Source organism: Salarias fasciatus, chromosome 22 (genome assembly GCF_902148845.1).
Source record: "Salarias fasciatus chromosome 22, fSalaFa1.1, whole genome shotgun sequence".
NCBI lineage: Eukaryota > Metazoa > Chordata > Actinopteri > Blenniiformes > Blenniidae > Salarias > Salarias fasciatus.
In genome coordinates this window covers 22,108,836-22,127,867 of record NC_043765.1, presented here as the reverse complement: position 1 = coordinate 22,127,867, position 19,032 = coordinate 22,108,836, and the positions used below count along the sequence as shown (strand labels likewise).

The window sequence follows — 19,032 nt, the reverse complement described above, 5'->3', positions numbered from 1 at the left end:
ACCTGCCCTTTGCACGCAAGCCTTTTAATCTCCAACTCAAACAATTCAAGCAGTCCATATCTGCAAAGGCTGAGCGGCCTCTTGCTGGATATTAAACGACTATAATGGATCTTTAGGGGCTTTTAACTTTGTCGATTAATTTGTCTCAGATGATTGATTTTGATCTGTGTCCCTCTCAGTTCCACGTTTCAGCAGAAATTTCACCTTTGCCACGCAGGGATCCAGAACTGTCGTCGGTTCCAGAAGTCAGCAGAAAGCGTCCATGCACAGGGAGGAAGTCTGTCTCCGAGAACAACCCGGGAGACTTCAGAAAATCTGCAGGTCTGGAGAGCTTAGATAATTAAAAGATTAATATCGCAAATCGCTGTTAATTTAAAATCTGACTCAAAGACACCAAAAAGAACGGTATGATGCGGTTCCACATTTTTGTGGAAATAGAAGTTTTAAAAGGAGCCTGAAAAATAACATTTTTTTAACATAACATGTTGATTTTCCATCTCTGAGCTATAATGCCTTTAAATTATTCCAACTTGATTTTCACACCCCAAGCACAAAATGTTTCTCAGGGCACATGAGAAAGATCCTTTCGGTTACCGGCGTACCGACGCTGAAGACAAGTCACTGCTGAGCAACGTCCTACAGCAACGCTCCAGCACAAGGAAGCGAATGCAGAAGAAAAAAAAAAAAACATTCAGCAGTCAGATGAAAGAGTAAATAATGAAAAATTAGCATATCACCAAAACAATTCAAGTCTTCTGTATCACATTAGCAGTCCTGGTGTTATGTTTTAAAGAATATGTAATTGTTTTCTTGACACTGAAAGGTGAAAAAAAAAAATTGTTTTGTTGTTTTAACATATTAATGCCTATTTTGTGATTCAGCCCCTTAACAAAATCTGTTCCGGGACTAAAAAAACAAACCAAACAGTGTTTCTTGTACCAAATTCTGAGAAGGAAATTAAAATGTGATTAAACTGTGATTAGTTGACTTATTAAGTTCTTTTCCTCCCAACACTAATAAAAACATTTCCCAGCTCGGTGTGACGACTGCGATAAAATTACTCAACATCGACAGCCTTGTTTCTGCAACTAAACCATGGCAGATAATAACTGTAATTAAGGTTCATCCACAGGCTTTTCTGACTAGCAAGGTTTATCTAGTTCGCTTCAAATGTATCAAAACAATGGAAAATACCATTAATCCACGTTTCATAATGTCACGGAGTCTGTGGGAAGAGAGCATGATGGGAAATGATTATAGAAAATCAAGTAAAACTGGCTCAAGACTTAAAAGCAGCTCATTGTTCCAGGATTTCTGGTAAAACAGGAGCTGTCACAGAGAAATTAACAGTATACTTTATATTTGAAATCAGACGGTGGAATAAAGTGACAGTGTTTGAAAACACCAATTGTTCTTCAGTATCTTTTTTCATTGAAACTTCTTGTCAATCATGTTGCTCCTTGTGCGACTTTCAAAAACTTTGTCAAGTCTGCACATTACACACAGTATTTACTGCATAAACTGTTTCTAAAATGCAATATAGAGATATTTGTGCCAAAAATCCAAGCACTTTATAATACGTTAATTGAAAAAGCTGAGGAGCCGATTAAAAGGCTGTTCCACCTTCTACTTTCCGTAGCTCATCATTACAGGTATGTTCAACAGCTTTTCACATCCTTAAAACTGCACCTCGAGATATCGCCAAGTGCATTCTGGTTATTCGTTTGTCAAGTGTGAGATAACTTAAGCCTCTTTTTGATTTATGGAGTGGAGCACAGGGTTTCACTTTTGTTCTGATCGTTTAAATCTGCCTGAAAAAGTAAAACTCTGGAATTGATGGGTATTATAACAAATATCAAGGAGAAAAGGAGATATCCGATAGTGGCACCAACTACCACCTGTTTAGATCGCCTATTAATTATCAACTATTGAAATGATCAGTAAACCAATCAGGTATTGAATAACAAACATAATAGTGTCATGTTGCCATATCACAGAACTTATATCTGTATTTGATGCCGATACAAAAAGTAATTAGGATTCTTCCCTCTTCTATCCAAGGACACCACACTCTAAGATCATTTTTCAAAAATCGTGCCCTTGGCTGAAAGATGAATGGAATTTCTGTCCATCACCTCTTGCTGTACAAAAGTCCATTTTGCCAGAAATTTCGAGTAATCTTTATTTTTATGAATTGTGATGAAAACCGTCTCAAGACAAACGCTGTTGCAACAGTTGCATGAGAAAAAAAAAGCTTGCGTGTTATTTCTCAATCAAAACCTATGAGGTTTGGAAATTGAAAAAAAATGCCTCTAAACCTCCAGCCTTCACCCTCTTTAGACCACATTTCCTACATTTTGCCCATTGTGACCCGTTTACGTGCAAGCTGTCAGAAAAGCAAAGTGATCAGCTTTCTGCCTTTTACCCAGAGCTTAGCGAGCATCGTGATGGTGAAAGATGAAAACGACAAACTGTTCAAACACAGCAGGTGTAAATCAGAGACAAAGAACACAAACATTTCAATCATCCAATTAAGTGTTGGTATTTATCATATCATTGCAATACTGGATAACATTATCACGTATCAACCTGATATAACGTAGCCTTTACTTACGGAGCGTGAAATTACACATCAGAACTGCTCGTCAGACGAGGCAGACTGAGGTTCTCGTCCTCTGTTTTTGTGTTCGGCTGTAATTTACACGATGAAATCCGGTCTCACGTATGGTCTTAGCGCCTTCCGGTCTTTGCTGGCACTCAAACTTCTTGGTGTTTCATGGCTGGTGAGGCTCACTCAGACTACCTGCCAGCCGTTATACTTGATAACCCTGACGATATGACAGCCTGCTGACTGCTTCGGGTTTTTTTTTTGGTTTTTTTTTCCTTCTTTCTGCGGCCAGTCGCAGATTGACAACCTATTCCAGCTGTCATTCTGTGCTGCTCGACACCCCTCCATTCGTCCGTCTGCCATTTTTCATCCTGGGCCTTCTTCCACCCACTCAACACCTCCCCCCAACCCCACCTCAACAACTACTCCTTCATTTGTCTTTGCCCCGACGGAGAGAAACGGCAGGTCGCCCCGTCCTTGCCCGGCTTCGGGCTGTTCTCATAACCTGAAACGAAGCCGCGGCCTCGGACCGTAATGATCCGTAATACCGCGCCAGGTGGGCTCGCCGGTGGCTAGGTTGCAACAATAAAGTCATCCCGTCTCGAAGGGCCGATGAGGATGAGCACAAACACCGCAGATGAACAATGGACACATCTGCACCGGAAAACACACGAGGAGCAGCCAAAATGGAGAGATGCCCACTGGCAGGCGGACAACGGGCAGAAGGACATCACACTGTGGAGACTTTACTTACACAACCAGAAAGATCGCAACAAACCCATGGAAATTTTCAACTGAAAACAGGCGACGATTAGATATAAAACATGAACTAGGAAAACATCATTACAAGCAAAGTTTGCCTTTTTTTTGGATGGAGCTATCGTGATAAAAATAATCTGTTTAGATTGTGTAACACACGTTTGGTTAGCAATCTCTCGACACAAAAACACAGGTCAAATTCAAGCTAAGGCCATGCATGTGGAGTTTGCATGTTCTTCCTGTACTTGTAAGAGTTTTTGTCCAGGTGCCTTGGCTTCCTCGCAGAATCCACAGACAGTCTTATTAGCATACAAGATGACTTTAAAATGCTGTGATCACCTGCCATCCTATGTTAGTGCTGTGTGTCAGCCACCAGTGGTTTATCTTTCCTCACACCGTGTCAGCTGAGATTAGCTCATGTGACCCCGAAGTCAGCTGAAGCCCATCCAAACAACTAATAAGCAATAATATTCTTCAGACGAGCACATCTCTTCCATAAACATTAAGGCTCATCTTGAAATCAGTTTGCATCAGAATTTTTTTAACTCGAATGACGTCAGTTCTTCTGAAAACACAGGGTTGTAGCATCCAGTTCATCAAAACATTGGAAGTCAGAAACAGTACGTGTCCAATGAAACTGTTTATGTGATGTCTATTTGAGCGTAAGAAAAACAAATCCGACACATTCCATCCACAAGATTAGCTTAACTTTATACAGACGGACAATAAGTAACTGAAGAAAACTTGGACGCGCTAAATAAACATTAAAACACTGTTTATGCGAGCGTGTCACTGCATGCAGCCAACCTTTAAATACTGAATATCTTCAAAATGACCCAAGTTATCTTTTATTACTTTTATTCCACGACACCAAAAACAACTTCTGAATCCCAAAGTCGGAGGCAAATGGATCACAGCATTAGTTACTTTATATTCATTAGAGGGTCTTAATTTCTTGAGCACTTTGAGAAGCCACTGCCTCAGCCCCCGGGGACCAACTTAAGTTCTGAGGCCTAGTGGAGGGCAAAAGCAGAGGATTTAGGTTTAATCCAAAAGCTACCCTGTTAAACTCGGGAGTTGACAAAAGTGCCCAGAACAAACCCGTGTAAACTCAGGGGAGGTGAAAACAAATGGCCCACCAGAGGAGGGAGGATGCGGTGTTGATGCAACGCTGGGCAGGCGAGGCCGAGGCCGAGTGCCCCATTTCAGGAAACGCAATAACCGCACCTGAGATTAGCTTTAGTCAGAGGTTTCCGTCATTTTGCATAATGATAAAAGACTTCAACGGACCGTGTTGGAAACAATTTGAAAACTGAATACCTGATTCACATGAAACTCAAAAATATGCAAGAGGCTTTCAGGGGTCTTACCTCGAAACAAGGAGAGGAAATAAAAGATTTCCAATAAAGACATTACAGAATCTAAATGACACGGAACAAGAGGCATTTCAGAGGTGCCAAAAAGACTTCTGGCCAACCAAACCAGGGATCCAGCCAACGGAGGGAACGACACAGGCAGAATTAAATAGGGAAATCTTGACGTGAAACAAGCAGTGGCACATAAATCTAACAAAACCAGCTCATCGAGCAGAGAACCCCAGCGACAATATTCCACAGTAATCATAAGAGTGCGCCCAAAGTCACTCGGTATTCACAATAACCTCTACTCTGGCGGTTGTTTTGATTAAACCAGGTCTTTACCATCCACCTGGTCTCACTGCACATGCCAAAGAGTGTGAATTTTCTGTAGAGTTTCTGCAAAAATGTTGGAGGGATTAAAATGAAAGGAGAAAAATTACTCAAGAATAAGCTGAGCTGAGCTATTTGAACTATTCAGTAATGCTTCAGAGATGCTTTAAGCAGCTGATCTTATTAAATGGGCTCTGCTGTAAGTAGCCTATCAACTGGCATTCAATTTAACCTGAGGCACAAGGCCCACAAAATAACAAATCAATCCCATCCTCCCTCCACAAAAACTCCCCAAAAAAGGGACGCGCTACACATGTAGAGCGCAGGCAAACAAACTAATAAAGCAGTTTTTGGAACAATGAAATCTTTGGCTTTGCCATCTAAACCTCCCTCGGTTGCGATGCCTGGCAGGCAGCGATTTCTTCTCTCCCTCTACGCCTCCCACCATCCTACTTCTGATTCTCTCGCTCCTGCTTTCTTCTCCTCTCTGTATGCAGGTGGGCTCGCCCACCAGAGCTGCATGCTGACTCCTGTCAGTAAGAGGACAGGGATGTATGATAAGCACAGATCCTCTCTGTTCCCCCGGCCCCACTTCTAACCCCACACCATTCAGAGGGCATGGAGGAGCACTTCAAAGCCAACGTCGGAGGAGAAAAGGAAAGCAGCGAGCGAGAGCCAATACCCAACAACTGTCTGAGCGGAAAATGATCTACAGCTTACCCACAAACAAAACCAAACAGAGTCACAAAACTGTCAAAGCGAGCAGATATTGGCTTTCTGCAGAAAATATAAGTCTACTGCTTTTCCCTTTGCTTCAGCATTACTGTTTTTTTTTCCAAGGCTGTTTCTTTTTTTTTTTTGGTAAGTAGTTGTGCCTTCTATAGGTGCAGTGGAGCCTGGAGGGGAAGAAAGGACAGGTCCGTCTGGCTGCGACAGAACAGACACTGCAGATCGTATCAGCTTTCTGATGACTGGGATGCACGTGCTTCCTCTGCACCTGTCGGCCCCACATTTCTCAGCCACTCACATCTGTTCTTGTCTGACTTGGTGACCCGATGTCCCATTTACAACCTGGGATTGATGGGAGTCTCATTTTGACACTGTATACTGTGGAGGGGAAGAACTAAAACCCTGGGATGACGGTAAACTCATTGACAATATCGTCATCATTTCCATTAATCAGCTCATGTCATTGAATTCTACCTTTTTTAAGACTTGGCATCGCAAAACAGACAGTTTGTATTATCCAGAAAAGACAAAGTCGTACACCTGGTAAAGAGAATGACACTGTCAATAACTTATTTATATTTTTTTTTTACAGGTGTTCACTTGAGGTTTATTGGACTTACTCATTCTAGAACAAATTATGAAGATGCAAGGTAAACATAACAGATCTGAAGCAAGTGATATCACAATAAAAAGCGATTATAATGAAGATGCGCGTATTCGGCTGCTGCCTTCAAAAGAAGATTACACAGCGCTGTAGGGCTGGTTCGTTTTTACGGTGAATACAATTCCTGCTGCATCCAGGATTTGCACCACACTCAAATCCAGACTTGATCCTGATGTGCCACCAGGAGGGACTGAGGAGATCATAAAACAAACTTAATATATCATTACATTAATAAAACATTTCACAAAAACTTTACAAAGCCCTCTACGGATCGATGAAAAAAAAGGTTATCACATTTTATCAGGAATCCTAACAGTATATTGTATTAAGCCACGATGTGAAGAATTTCACATTTCATTGAGGAATGAGGCGATATCATCTACCGTGCCATGAATCTTTATCAAGTGACAATTTATTCCTTAGAATGAAACTCATATCACCAAATTTGAGGAGATTTGTGCGACAAAGTGATGAAGATTTCATTAATACGGCTGTATAGTGGTTTTTTTTAGTGCCACTTTATTGAAGTCAGGATTTCGGGGGCGCAGCTAATCCCAGCTGTCTTTGGGTGAAGGCAGGGTTCACCCTGAACAGGTTGCCAGTTCCTCACACACCAAACACAAAGGCAGTAAAAACCTATTGGCAGAGTTTCTATTCATCCTGTCAGATTTATTTGCCGCCGAGATGATGAAAGTGACTCTGCGCCATTGAGAGGACGCGCTCGCAGTAATCTAATGTGTCAAAACAACACAGACCACCTTCAATTTTATGGTATTGTCAGAAAAAAAGTACAAAAAGCATTGTGACAAATAATATTTCGCTGAAGTGACCTCTGGTCTTTGTGTCTTGGACTAACTCCAGGAGTGGATTGACCAATAGCATGACAATCAGTCCTGGGTGTATATACAGCTGCACTTTTATGTATTGGAGCACTATTCAGCTGCAGGCTGACCCCCCCCCCCCCCCCAAAAAAAAAAAAAAGGCAATTTACCGGGTAAATGGAGACTAAAACTTTCTGAGATGGAAACTAATAACAGAACGCCAACAGCTCTCCGTTAACAGTGATGCGAGAGTGAAGGTCTCACTGCAGCGTCGGTCCGGTGGAAACCCCGAGCATTAGAACTTACTTCAGGCCGGCGGCACACTTCCAGCACAGACAAGCGGCACAATTTCTACTCCCAAACACAAACGAGAAGCGCGCTGGCACAGGCATTCGGAAGGAGCGCCGTCAATTACAGCTCGGCATTTGTTAAGCGGACACGTCGCTCCTTCTGTTTTTTTTTTTTTTTGTTGTTTTTTTTTTCCTCGGGCGGATGGGTTCTGCAGGCTGGGTGGTCACGGAACAACAATCGCATCAAAGCGCCCATGACAACACGGAATGAACAGCTTGACAAAAGCTGCATCAACCACGCATTTCCTCTCCGCATGACACACGCCGTTGTGAAGTGATTCCAGTTGTATTTGCTATAGATGGGAACACGGGGGGATAAATTTAGTTCCGCCATCGTGGTTTGTTTTTAGATCCACTCCAGATCGGCGTCACGGTGGACACAGTACCACGATTCAGACAATCCAGCCAAGACTTGAGGTCTGCGGGAAGAAAAACAAAGCAAGTCACGGCAATATAGAAGCTCCTTTTCTTAAAATTACTTGACGAAAGCACACTGAGAAGCATCCTCACCACAAAGAGTTAAATGGAACAGCTTGAGTGGAGGATTTCCTTCTATACATCTATCCAGAAATTTAGATCAAACAAGTTAATGCTCATCAAATTTTAACATTTGGCCGGCGTAACTGACTGAAAATAAATCAAAGTAGTTGCAGTGAACGCGCGTGCCCAAATTTGTGGAATTACATGGAGGCATTACAGAGATATCACGACCGGAATTGGTTTAATCAATTATTCTGAAGTCTGGTCATCAAAGTCCAACCGCATGAAGCAATGTCCAAATGACTTTTCAGATTCATTTTAGGCCTTTCTGGTAAAACACTTGAAAGTAAGGAGGGGTGGTGCATTATAGATCTGACATTTTTAGTTGGCAAATGCAGTAAATGTGGATTAGAGAGACACACTCAAGCAGATCTCCAACGAAAGCATATAGAGAGGCACGTGCAACGCAATATTTCTACTTAGGAAAGTCCTTTTTAGGGAAGGACTACTTATCCACAGATCAAAAGACAAATGAACAATTAGTACATGTAAATATATTTCACGCTGAGGCTTTTTAATCGTGCTGGATTTGTGCCAAACGTAAATTAAGTGGCTCCACGGTGTTCTGGAGAGTCGTGCTAATAAGACTGAGCCAAACTGACATAAAGACAGATTCAAGGCACAGTACCGGTGCAGAGGTTTACAGGGATTTGTTCAGCTCTGTGCAAATAAAACTAGTGTTAGATTTCATCTATTAACAGAGAACATCACTGGTGTCGCAGGAAAATGCCACAAGAGGAATTAGCTTAATTGCTAAATACCATTAAATTGAATTTTACTATTTAAAGACGGTGACATACAGCAGAGTGCTATTTCAGTAGCATGTACACTGTATTCCCATCATAGTATGCAAATCTTTTCTCAAAGAGAGACTGGAAGTCGACTGTAGCCGAACTCTTGATTCTGGCTGCTGGTTAGTGAATGAAATGTGTTGGACACTTGAAAGACTGACAACAGCATCTTTAACGCGGCGATGGATAAAGAGAGCAGGGGTCGGAACACGGCGTTCGAAAGCTTTCAGAGCACAATGCTTTTAAAGTCTCATTAGTAAGTGCCTGCCAAAATTTGCAAGAGGGCTGCGGTTTGGAAAGGTGGAGCCGAGGACTGGCTCAAGGTAATTTATAATGAAAAACAGAGAGCGCTGTACTTGTGCTACTTCTGTGTTTGTGCAAGCGGCAAGAAAAAAAAAAACGATGCTACAACTTCCCCATAATTAAAAGTTCAGGTGTACCAACCGGCTTGTAAAGCGCATAATGTGCGCGTGAGCACGCGGACGCCGCACAGCAGAAGCAATTCATCACACTAACAAACTGGGCTACCTCTCAGCGCCATTATCCTCCATCAAGGCATCTGTACCTCGCGTGGCCTGCGGGCTGCTGACAAGCACCTCTTGTTAGGTGGCAATCTTGCCAACGCTTTCAGAACGGCCGCACCAGCCACGGGGGCTGACAGGCAAATTGAGGGCTGAAATCTGGGGCACCTCAATTCGGCGTGAATGAATCGACCACGGCTTTTCACCTTTATATCGCGCATGGCCCCTCCGTCATTGTCTTGAACAGCAGACTGGAATAGCTTGCCAAAAAGCCAAATGCACAACCTGTTTTTTTTTTTTTGTTCCCATTATCCACAGCCCAACGCATAACCTCAGAATCGAGGGCGCAAAAAAAGGAAGAGCATCAACAGTCGTGTCACACAAAAAAAATGAAACGTTCCAACTGTTTGATATGAATGAAAACGCTAAGCTGCGGTCTCCGTAAAGCAAACAAATGTAGAATCAAATATAAAGGGAAAGTGATAAGAAGCGGAGTTGTTTGGACATCTCTTTTGTAACAGCCGGTGGCTTGCCTGTGTGTGTGTGAGATACTGCGTCCTGCCAGAAGCAGCCCATCTACACATGCACGAGGTGCCCCGGAGCAGAGCTGCAGCTCTCTGCGTCGCACCGCTCAGATTCACAGACCTCCTCGCTGTGCCTCCGCACCGGTCCGCTGGGAGGCCTCTCGTGGGAAAAGGCACTTAATCATCAGCGGGGCTTGACACCAAATTTCCTAACGGAGGAGAAAGTACCAAATAAATACAGTTCTGTGAAGGAGGCGGACTGAACAAGGACGGTGTTCGTTCTCCTGTGTCTTTAGAGGTCTGTGATACGAAGCAAAGGGCCACATGGTGCAGTGGTCAACCTTTTCACCGCACTGCAAGAAAACACCCAGTTTGAGCCCATGCTTGGTGTTTTTTGGCGTTCGCCCTGCAATGTAGTGGTGGACCGTCCAGGATGTACACTGCTTTCACCCACAGTCAGATCAAGTCCTCTGCAACACTGAGATCTGTGTGACTGACGCCCCGTTCACGTGACTACATTGAAAAGTGAAAAAAGGCTAAATTTTCATTGTGTTTTGGGTCCTCTGTTTACACGAGTTTACACGCCTCGACTCCGTCCCCGTGTAGACGTTAAAAATGCTACCGCCATATGAGGCCACACGGCCATAATAAACCGTTCTTCTACACATGCGCTAGAGGATGGGCAATAAGAACGACGGCGGCCTCAAGAGTGGCATGACTCCCAGTCCACGGCCTCCTGGGACTCGTTAGTTTTAGAGTTGAATCAGCCAGAATATCAATCCAACTTGGTCGTCTGTTCGTGCGATGTCCGTGTACTCACCACTGTTAATGTTTATAGAATATTGCTCTCTGCAAACAGACATCATTTTCAAAACTTTTCTGAAAGAAAAATGACAAAAATGATGTATTGTCACTTAAAATGTGGCATGAAGGGGGCATTTACAATCCGTGTTACTATGACATTAAGTGACACAAGTTTGGTTATTTCCAGACAAAACCGTACAACATGACTGCTGCTCTGAGAAGCATTGTGCATTCAAACCGACTATTGTACTCAAGTTTATGAAATCCATGTTGCACAGTCCTGTAGATAATAAAATCACATAGGAGCCATTAGTTGAATGTAGCAGTAAAGAAGACGGATGAGTGGATACGACTCGAGTGCACGAAGGTCTAGACAGCACGGTTGGAATAAAAACAAAAGGCCTGAAGGCAAAACAGTCATTATCTTACCATTGATGTGAACTGTGAGAAGGCTGTTGGGTATCTGTGGGAACTCTGAGCTATTAAAACAAGACCCGGCGTAAGACTGAGTAATCAGGGAGGGTTTTTGGCCGAGGATGGGCAGCCGATAAAACATCTTCTACAGCAGGTAACTGGACATCACATCCCCTCTGAATATTTAATAAGCTGCTCTACAGTCAGTCAAGGGTTTTAGGCAGAGATCACAGCTCCGGCCGAATGTCTGCTTGGAAGATCAATCACGACTTATTCTCTATTTTCCCCGCACTACAGCAGCATGCAGCTCACATGTTGCTGTGCCAGCAGCTGTTCCTTGGATGGCCTAATCTACTCCGAGACAGAAGTCATGCATTCTGCTGTGAGAAAAAGATGGAGGAATTGGAATTAAAAAAAATCTAAAAAAAAAAAAAAAAAAAAAAAAAAATCTGTGTGGAGAAAACAAAGCCGAGGTGGTAATAATACTTGTGGGGAGAATTCATTTTTATAGCGCTAACAACTTTCAGCAACAAAGATAACATTATTACAGCAGTTAGAAACACTAAGAACATCCGAGGTGTTGGCCGATCTCAAAGCGTCGTTTGGGAGAGGCGAGAATTACCCGAACGCATCTGAGAAAGTGCTGACATTTCAGGAGGAGAATTGATACTTCCTTTGTTTTGAATTAACGCTAGACAGCGGGAGAGCATCAATGGATGTTTCTGTTTCTTGCATGAATGTCACTGCCTGCCAAGGGAAAAAACAAAAAGAGATAGGAGATATCCTGTACCATGTTCCAGCTCCCAGGTGTCGGAGCAGCCAGTCCTGCAGGTTTCCAACACAGACGACGTAAGAAAGAAAAAAAAATAAAGATGAAAACGTATCTAGGGTTTCTAAATATAAATAAACCCAATGCACCCTAATTCTGTAGAGAGCGCCATGAGGGAGCAGTTGAGCTGAACGAGGCGGTGGAAGTAATACAACGTGCTCTGATAGCTTCACAGCATGTTAGCCAGTTTTCCAAACCGCTCCCGGGCTGAAACCCGGCTCTTATCCTGGCACAGCGCCGCAGTCAGCACATCGGCACAAACACCGCAATCCCAGCTCTATTACCTCAACCCGAAACATGACTTCCTCGACTTTGCCGGGAAAGTCTGCAACTTTCACTGCTTTCCGAGTCCAGGTGTCTGGTTTGGCAAACGCAATCCGCTTCAGAGCGCAGCTCCTTCCGCATCTCAACAACCAGACATCTGGACAAACATACTGCGTTTTTTGGCAACAAGACAACATTTGGTTTGTGTTTGTAGCCAGAGCAGTATGAAGACTCACATTTGAGCAGGCTTTGGTTGCGTGAGGATAAAACATTTGTGTAAAATCAGGGGAACATCTTGGAACTCATCATCTACCATGTGCCAGCAATTCCACTTTGGTTTTCTCAAATGACCTGCAGACATCCGCTCAAGAGGCTTGGGTGTGTGGAACCAAACCAAGTGTCTAATTGAGCTGTAAACAACGACCGGCACGAGGAAGAGCGAGTTTTGGCCTGGATGATCTGGCTTCACCGGAACCAGAGATGGTTGTCAACCAGAGTTGGTTATCATAATTCACAATCAGCAACACTGACATATTTACAGAGTAATAATTGTGTCAAATAATAACCAGCAGACAAGGTAATGAGATATCACATAAAAATGTTGAGCTGCAAGAAAAGCAAGTGCATGTTGAAATTTTTATAGGAAAAAAGAAAGTTCTGAATAACCTGAAACAATCTGCTGCATCACTCAGGTCTCAGTATGAGCACTGCGGTCATCTGTTCAGTCTCTGGTGTTGCACTAAGACCGAGGGTCCGCTTACACCAGGTTTCAAGTGAAAACGCATCACTGTTGCGTTTTCGTTTTAGGAGAGTTTTACGTTTACACAGTGACATTTTGAAAACGACTTTGATCTCCATGGGGCACTGCTGAAAACGATGTAGTTTTACAGTCGGGCCGCTGCGGGTTTGTCGTTTCTGCCGACATTTATTGAAAAGGGAACATCCTTCTTTTATACAAGTGCATCCTGCCGACCGAATTGAAGCTCCCTATGGGCCGGCGTAGGCCCACGAGCCATATGTTTGACAATGTGTTACAGACAATCTCTGATTACGCGTTACATCATTTAAAAAAAAAAAAAAAAAGCAACAGATTCCTGTTCCGTAATATAAATATGAATCTGCATCTATGCTCAAGAGAATCTTTCAAAACCAATTAAACATACTTCTTTAGGCTTTCAGCGTCTTGTGGAATTCAAACATCTAAAATGATATCTGGAACATTCACATGGAAAAACAGCCTGAGCAACACGCGAGGTACTGACAAATTGATTCAGCTAAGCATTTGAGCCCGAGCACATCATTTTAGTGGATTTAGCCAGTTAGAGCAAACATCCTGTATTGACACATAGTGAGCATCCAACTAGTCCTTGAACAAAGCTCCAGTTGTGCCAAACGGCAGCTCTCCCGGTGCCGTCAGGTTGAAGAGAAAGTCGGCATGTGTGTGTGAGTGTGTGTGTGTGTGTGTGTGCTGCTACACTTAAATATCCAGCTCATTATGTGCCTGACAAAAATGCTTCTGGTCCTCTCCTCTTAATTTCCTCACATTGCTAAGGTGGAGGGGAAAAAAAAAAAAGCTTGACTCCTTCCTCGCTGCATGCATGATGCTTCTCACTGTTCAGATTTTCCTTCTGGTTCTCCAAACGCTCTGGACAGACGTTCGAGTGAATAGTGAACCGAGGGGGCAGGAAACGGCGCTTACTTTCCCGAGGAGCACCGGGAACAGATTGGAAAATACCAGTTGTCAGCAGAAAAAAGGGATTTGTGTACCAGCAGTCTTAAAGACTTCCATCTGGACAAGATAAAAGTCATGAGAACATTGTGAGAACCAGCTTGCCTTTGAAGACCCATTCATGCAGAACTGATTAAGAAAAGTGGAAATACACTCCCAAGTTTAAGAATTAACCGCTTCACCACATCACCAAGCGAAACTCGAAACAAATGCCACCTGAACTCTGCTCCCTATTTAACATCACAACGTGAAACGAGCTCCAACAGATAACAGGCAAAACAATATCGCGAACTTTCCTTTCAATCAGTGTCTGTATATTGCACAATAAGCTTGACATTTTGGCACTTGCAAATTCATTCCAGTCGAGAAAAATTGCCGGCTTGTTTAAAGTAGCGGTTAGCTGCAAATCAATTCAAGGTCTGCGCAGAGAAAAAAGTAAAATGAGGACAGAAACCCAGGTGGTGAGACGGCAACGGCGCTAATCACGGATATCTGGGAGTGTCGGTCATCGTACATCCGATGTAAATTACATGTTTTCTTTCCTCGCTGCCACAAGGGCAACAGAGTCGTGTTAGACGGAGGAACGTATGCATAAAAAGCTGCTCCTCTCATTTTATAGTCGGCAAACGGTGCTACATATTTGAATAGATTTCCTTTTAGTATTCTTGACAAAAACAGTGCACAGCAGGGTCAGCTTCATTGTTAATCCATACAAACCTCCAGCACTGTGGCAGACATACCCGACATACCCATGTCTCAGGCGCGCACACACTCACACACACACACACACACACATAGAATTCTCCGGAGTGTTAGCTACTGTTTGGATGTAGGGCAACTGCTCTTAGCAGGCTGATCAGGAGCACACATGGGGTCAAGAAAGCGATGACTGCAAGGGAGGCGAACGTATTCAAATTGGTGAAAGATCGTTTCTGTTGTAATTCGCTGTTTTGCAAATAAAACGTGCATCACTTTTTTTTGGCTGCATTCCTCATTTTGCACACTCAAGTCTGCAACAGAAGGCTCAACTGAAGCTTTGCTTTGTTTCAGGGTCCAAGAGGAGAAAAAAAAAGTGGAGAACAACAAAACTCACAGCTACAAGGGCTTTTAGAAATTTTTTTTTCCAACTTCTGAATATCAAAGAATGCCTTTCCCTTCTTTTCAGCGATATGCTGCCAACCAGCCGTGCAGCTTGAGCTCTGTGGAACGTGGAGTCACTTTATATCCCGAACCAAAGCAAAGCAGACTCGACTGCAACTGCGAAATGTAACAGCCTGCCATAGGTGAAAACTCAGACTTTAATCAGATGTATGAAGGCTGCAAAAAAAAAAAAAAAAAAAAGATGGCATATTCTAATCAGTATGAAGCACTCAGGGCCTCTCGTTGCCCACGTTAAGGACAGTCCTTGGTGGATCGAGCTGGTCTGAACCACGCAGAACCTCTCACGGCCCTGAGCCTTGGCCTTTGGCTATAAAACGCAATGAAGTTATCAACATAATTGAAGAGGCAAGTGTCACCCTGAGCAAGATGGAGCACCTGTCCTTGAAAATTAATAAATGAATGCATCAGTCCTGTAGCCTGACCGAATGCTACGGGAGTAAATACTGTGAGATTGAGGGGACCACAGTGCAGCCGGGTTGATGTGGCACACTGTTACAAAGCAGAATAATCCTATGATTGTGGTGACAGAAGACAGACCAGACCGGATGAGCTGGCTTCTGGAATCTGCACAAATCTGCTCTCCCGATGAGGATCAGAGACCCCTGTCACTCCGGCCGGGCTTTTCTCCACTCCCCCTGTTCGGTGAGTAAACAGCTAGAGATGTCAAACTCTTAAAGGATCATTTCCACAGCCTCAGTCAATCACATCGATCGTTCAACTCTTCCTACGATCCCCACACGAGGCGTTTCAAACCACCCCTGCAACTTCAGCTGCCGAGAATCAGACCCTCGCCACAAAGTTGTCGCCGCAGCCGAGGACACATCGCACATTGTTCAGTCTGGACACAATCAGCTGAGGCAAGAGGACAAACCGGCGTGATGGCACCGGGATCACCGAGGTCCTGCACACACGGGAAAGTGTTTGGCGCAAGGACACCAGAGAGGGGGAGGGAAGCAGAGAGCGGCTGGCTGCTCTGTGCACATAAAGTTACAACTGAATTCACAACTTATCACTGCGGACTTTAAAATAAAGACAGAAAAGAAAGTACAATGAGACTGCGATGCGTCATCTTTCTTTCCCGTGGAGCGGGTTCAGCCGGGATGTCGGGACTGGGAAGAGGAGGGAGCCAGCTTACCAGGGATCAAACTCGTGGATGATGCTCTCGAACCGGATCACGGCGAAAAGTCTGGAGCTGAATCCTGCCAGGCAGGCCAGGAAAAGAATGCTAAAGGAGAGTAAAGACTGCCACCCGGCCGGCTGTGTCAGTCCGCCAGACAGGCCTCCTCTGCCCCCTCCTCCCCCTCCACCACCTCCTCCTCCTCCTCCTCCACCCGTGGAGCCGGGTCGGCTGTTCCCGTGCACCGAGCCCCCGGCGTTCGCGGTGCTGGACGCTTTGTGCTTGCCGTCGCTGGCTGCGTGATGCTCCGCCATTTCTGCGTGCGCTCGTCGGTCGGGTCTGCTGGAGCGTCTCTCTCTCTCTCTCTCTCTCTCTCCCTCTCTCTCTCTCTCTCCTGCCACGCTCCCGTGTCTCCCTCCTCCCGCTCCGCTCCGCGCTGTGCTCAACTCCTCCCGGCTGTTCCCCCCCCCCCGAACCCACCCACCCACCCCGCTTGTCCTCAGGTATCCAGTCCTCCGAGAGCCCCCTCCCCCTTCCCGGGAGGATGTATATTTTTATCGGTATCGCCGCTCCGAGAGACGGGCGTCACATCCCGAAACGCACACTCACGCGCCACATAGCGAGGCTGCAGCCGTCAATCCGCTTCACGACTGAACGCCGGTGGAAATGGGCGGGCGGGGCGCGCGCAGGAGGGGGGGGCGGGGCACCGCGAAGCCGGAACAGCCTGTCACAGACCGACAGGTACGACTGGGCTGGACTTAGCGTCTTTCAGCCAATCAGCGCGCAGAACCCATTAGATTGACACGTAAACTGACCAATGGACGTTCAGCGAATTGTGTTGCCTGTGATTGAAAAGGATTATCCCTGTTACTGTATGAAATTGATTCATTCTGCAACATACTATAAATAAAATCTACATCATCCAGTTAATCTCAGCTATGTCAATCTAAAAGAAGATTTAAAAGGAAAAACAATGCCATGCGCAAAGTTTCCAGAGCTTTTCCTGCAGCTGGAAAGCCACAGGCAGGTGTGTGAAGATGAATGTTCTGGGAGAGCAATATTTCTGTTGCCCTTGGATGTTCTGGAGTGAGAGGTAATAAAGATTGATGTCTCTCATCATTACTTTGTCCCCCAGCAAAGGCGAGAGCGCATCATTCATCATTCTCTTAAAATCAGGATGTGCTTTCACAACTACCCCTAAAGCATTTAAAGCCGCTATTGAAAATAATACACTTATTTGGGACATTTCAAACAAATGTTCTATGATTGATCGTGTAGTTATTTGGTGTTTTTTCAGTTACATATATCCATGAGACAGAGACAAAGTTCTACCGGTTTTGTCAAGGGTGGGCTTCCTTCAGAAACACAAACAACTGTTACGATGTCGTTGCCAATGAGGTCTTTTTGAAGATATGTATCCCATTTGCAGCATCTGATGCTGCTTTATGGAAATATAATTCACCACCCAGTGCTTTATGTTGCTCTGCTTCACTCCGTATAATCACAGAGTCTACTTCTGAGCAAACATCATTTAATTGCTGACCTCCAACAAATCATTCACATTTAAATAATGAAAATTTACTCTTCAAGCCTTGTACTTAATTTCAATGGTTAAAGTGAGTCATGGAAATATTTAAACAGATGGGGATTCACATTTTTTGAGCGTTTAGGTGTTCGTCTCCAAATTACATTTTACAACAGCCTGTTATTCCTTTGCTCATTCAACACCACATATTTTGAGAAAGTTTATTTTGCTGCTTTGAAAACTTGACAAACTGGCCCCGAATTCCCAAACGCACTTCGCATCAACACTGTTTACAACCACCCTGTCACCCATAAGATCATGATTTAGAAATGCTAATTAAATATTCATGTAAAGGAATTGGACTGAAGTTTGAGCCGGATTAGTACGGTTGTGGATCCAGGCTGTCTTCTGGCGAGACGAGGCGGAGATAAGAAGGAGATGAAAATACGGTTTTTGGAGCGACAGTAAGATGGAAGGACGATGATAAAAGTAAGGAGAGGGATGATTATGAAAATTGATGGGGGTCATCACGGAGAGTAGACGGAGTGGCAGAAGTGGATAAGAGCTTTGAGGGTTATGAAGAGATCACAGAGGCCGGAGCTCCATGAGGGCCGACGGCGTCGCAGGCACATGCTGGCGCTGAGCGCCGCTGCCAAGAAGAGCGTTCACATGCAAAGACAACATGTTCACTGGCGACTGAGAGTGATACACGCATGTAAACGAACATAATCCCTCAGTGTCATAAACATATGCATGCTCATGAGGGCTGCTGTGTGGGCATTCCACAGTGGTTTCATGCACACACAGTCACACACACACACACACACACACACACACACACACACACACACACACACACACACACACACACACACACACACACACACATACACATCCAGTTCCCTGCTCATTCGTCAAGGCCTGTTTATGCCACGGTGAGGACTCCCACCCCTTCACCCTTTCCCCTCTACCTTCAGATTCTGAACAGATGACCTTTGGAACAAATAGAAATGCTAAGGCTATGAAGATTGCTTCAATTGCATCTATTGTCAAAAGGCCAAGCCCAGATGAAAGCCAGCCAAAATGAGTGCTGTTGCCAGGCAGGGCAGCTTGGCTTTCTTCTGTCTCCAGAGGCACAGCTGAATGTTTGTATTTGCTTTGACTTTTTCTGCTTTTTTTTTTTCCCTCCCCCAA

At 44.4% G+C, this 19,032-nt stretch overlaps 1 protein-coding gene across 1 annotated transcript in view; it reads right to left on the bottom strand.

Annotated features, from left to right (window-relative positions):
- LOC115409913 (dolichyl-diphosphooligosaccharide--protein glycosyltransferase subunit STT3B-like) overlaps positions 1-16,718 on the bottom strand; it is a 93,293-nt gene extending 76,575 nt beyond the window's left edge. The window contains exon 1 of the mRNA XM_030121248.1: positions 16,332-16,718. Within this exon, the coding sequence (XP_029977108.1) occupies positions 16,332-16,627 (296 nt within the window). The 5' untranslated portion in view covers positions 16,628-16,718. The remainder of the gene's footprint in view (positions 1-16,331) is intronic.
- Positions 16,719-19,032: the final 2,314 nt, after the last annotated feature.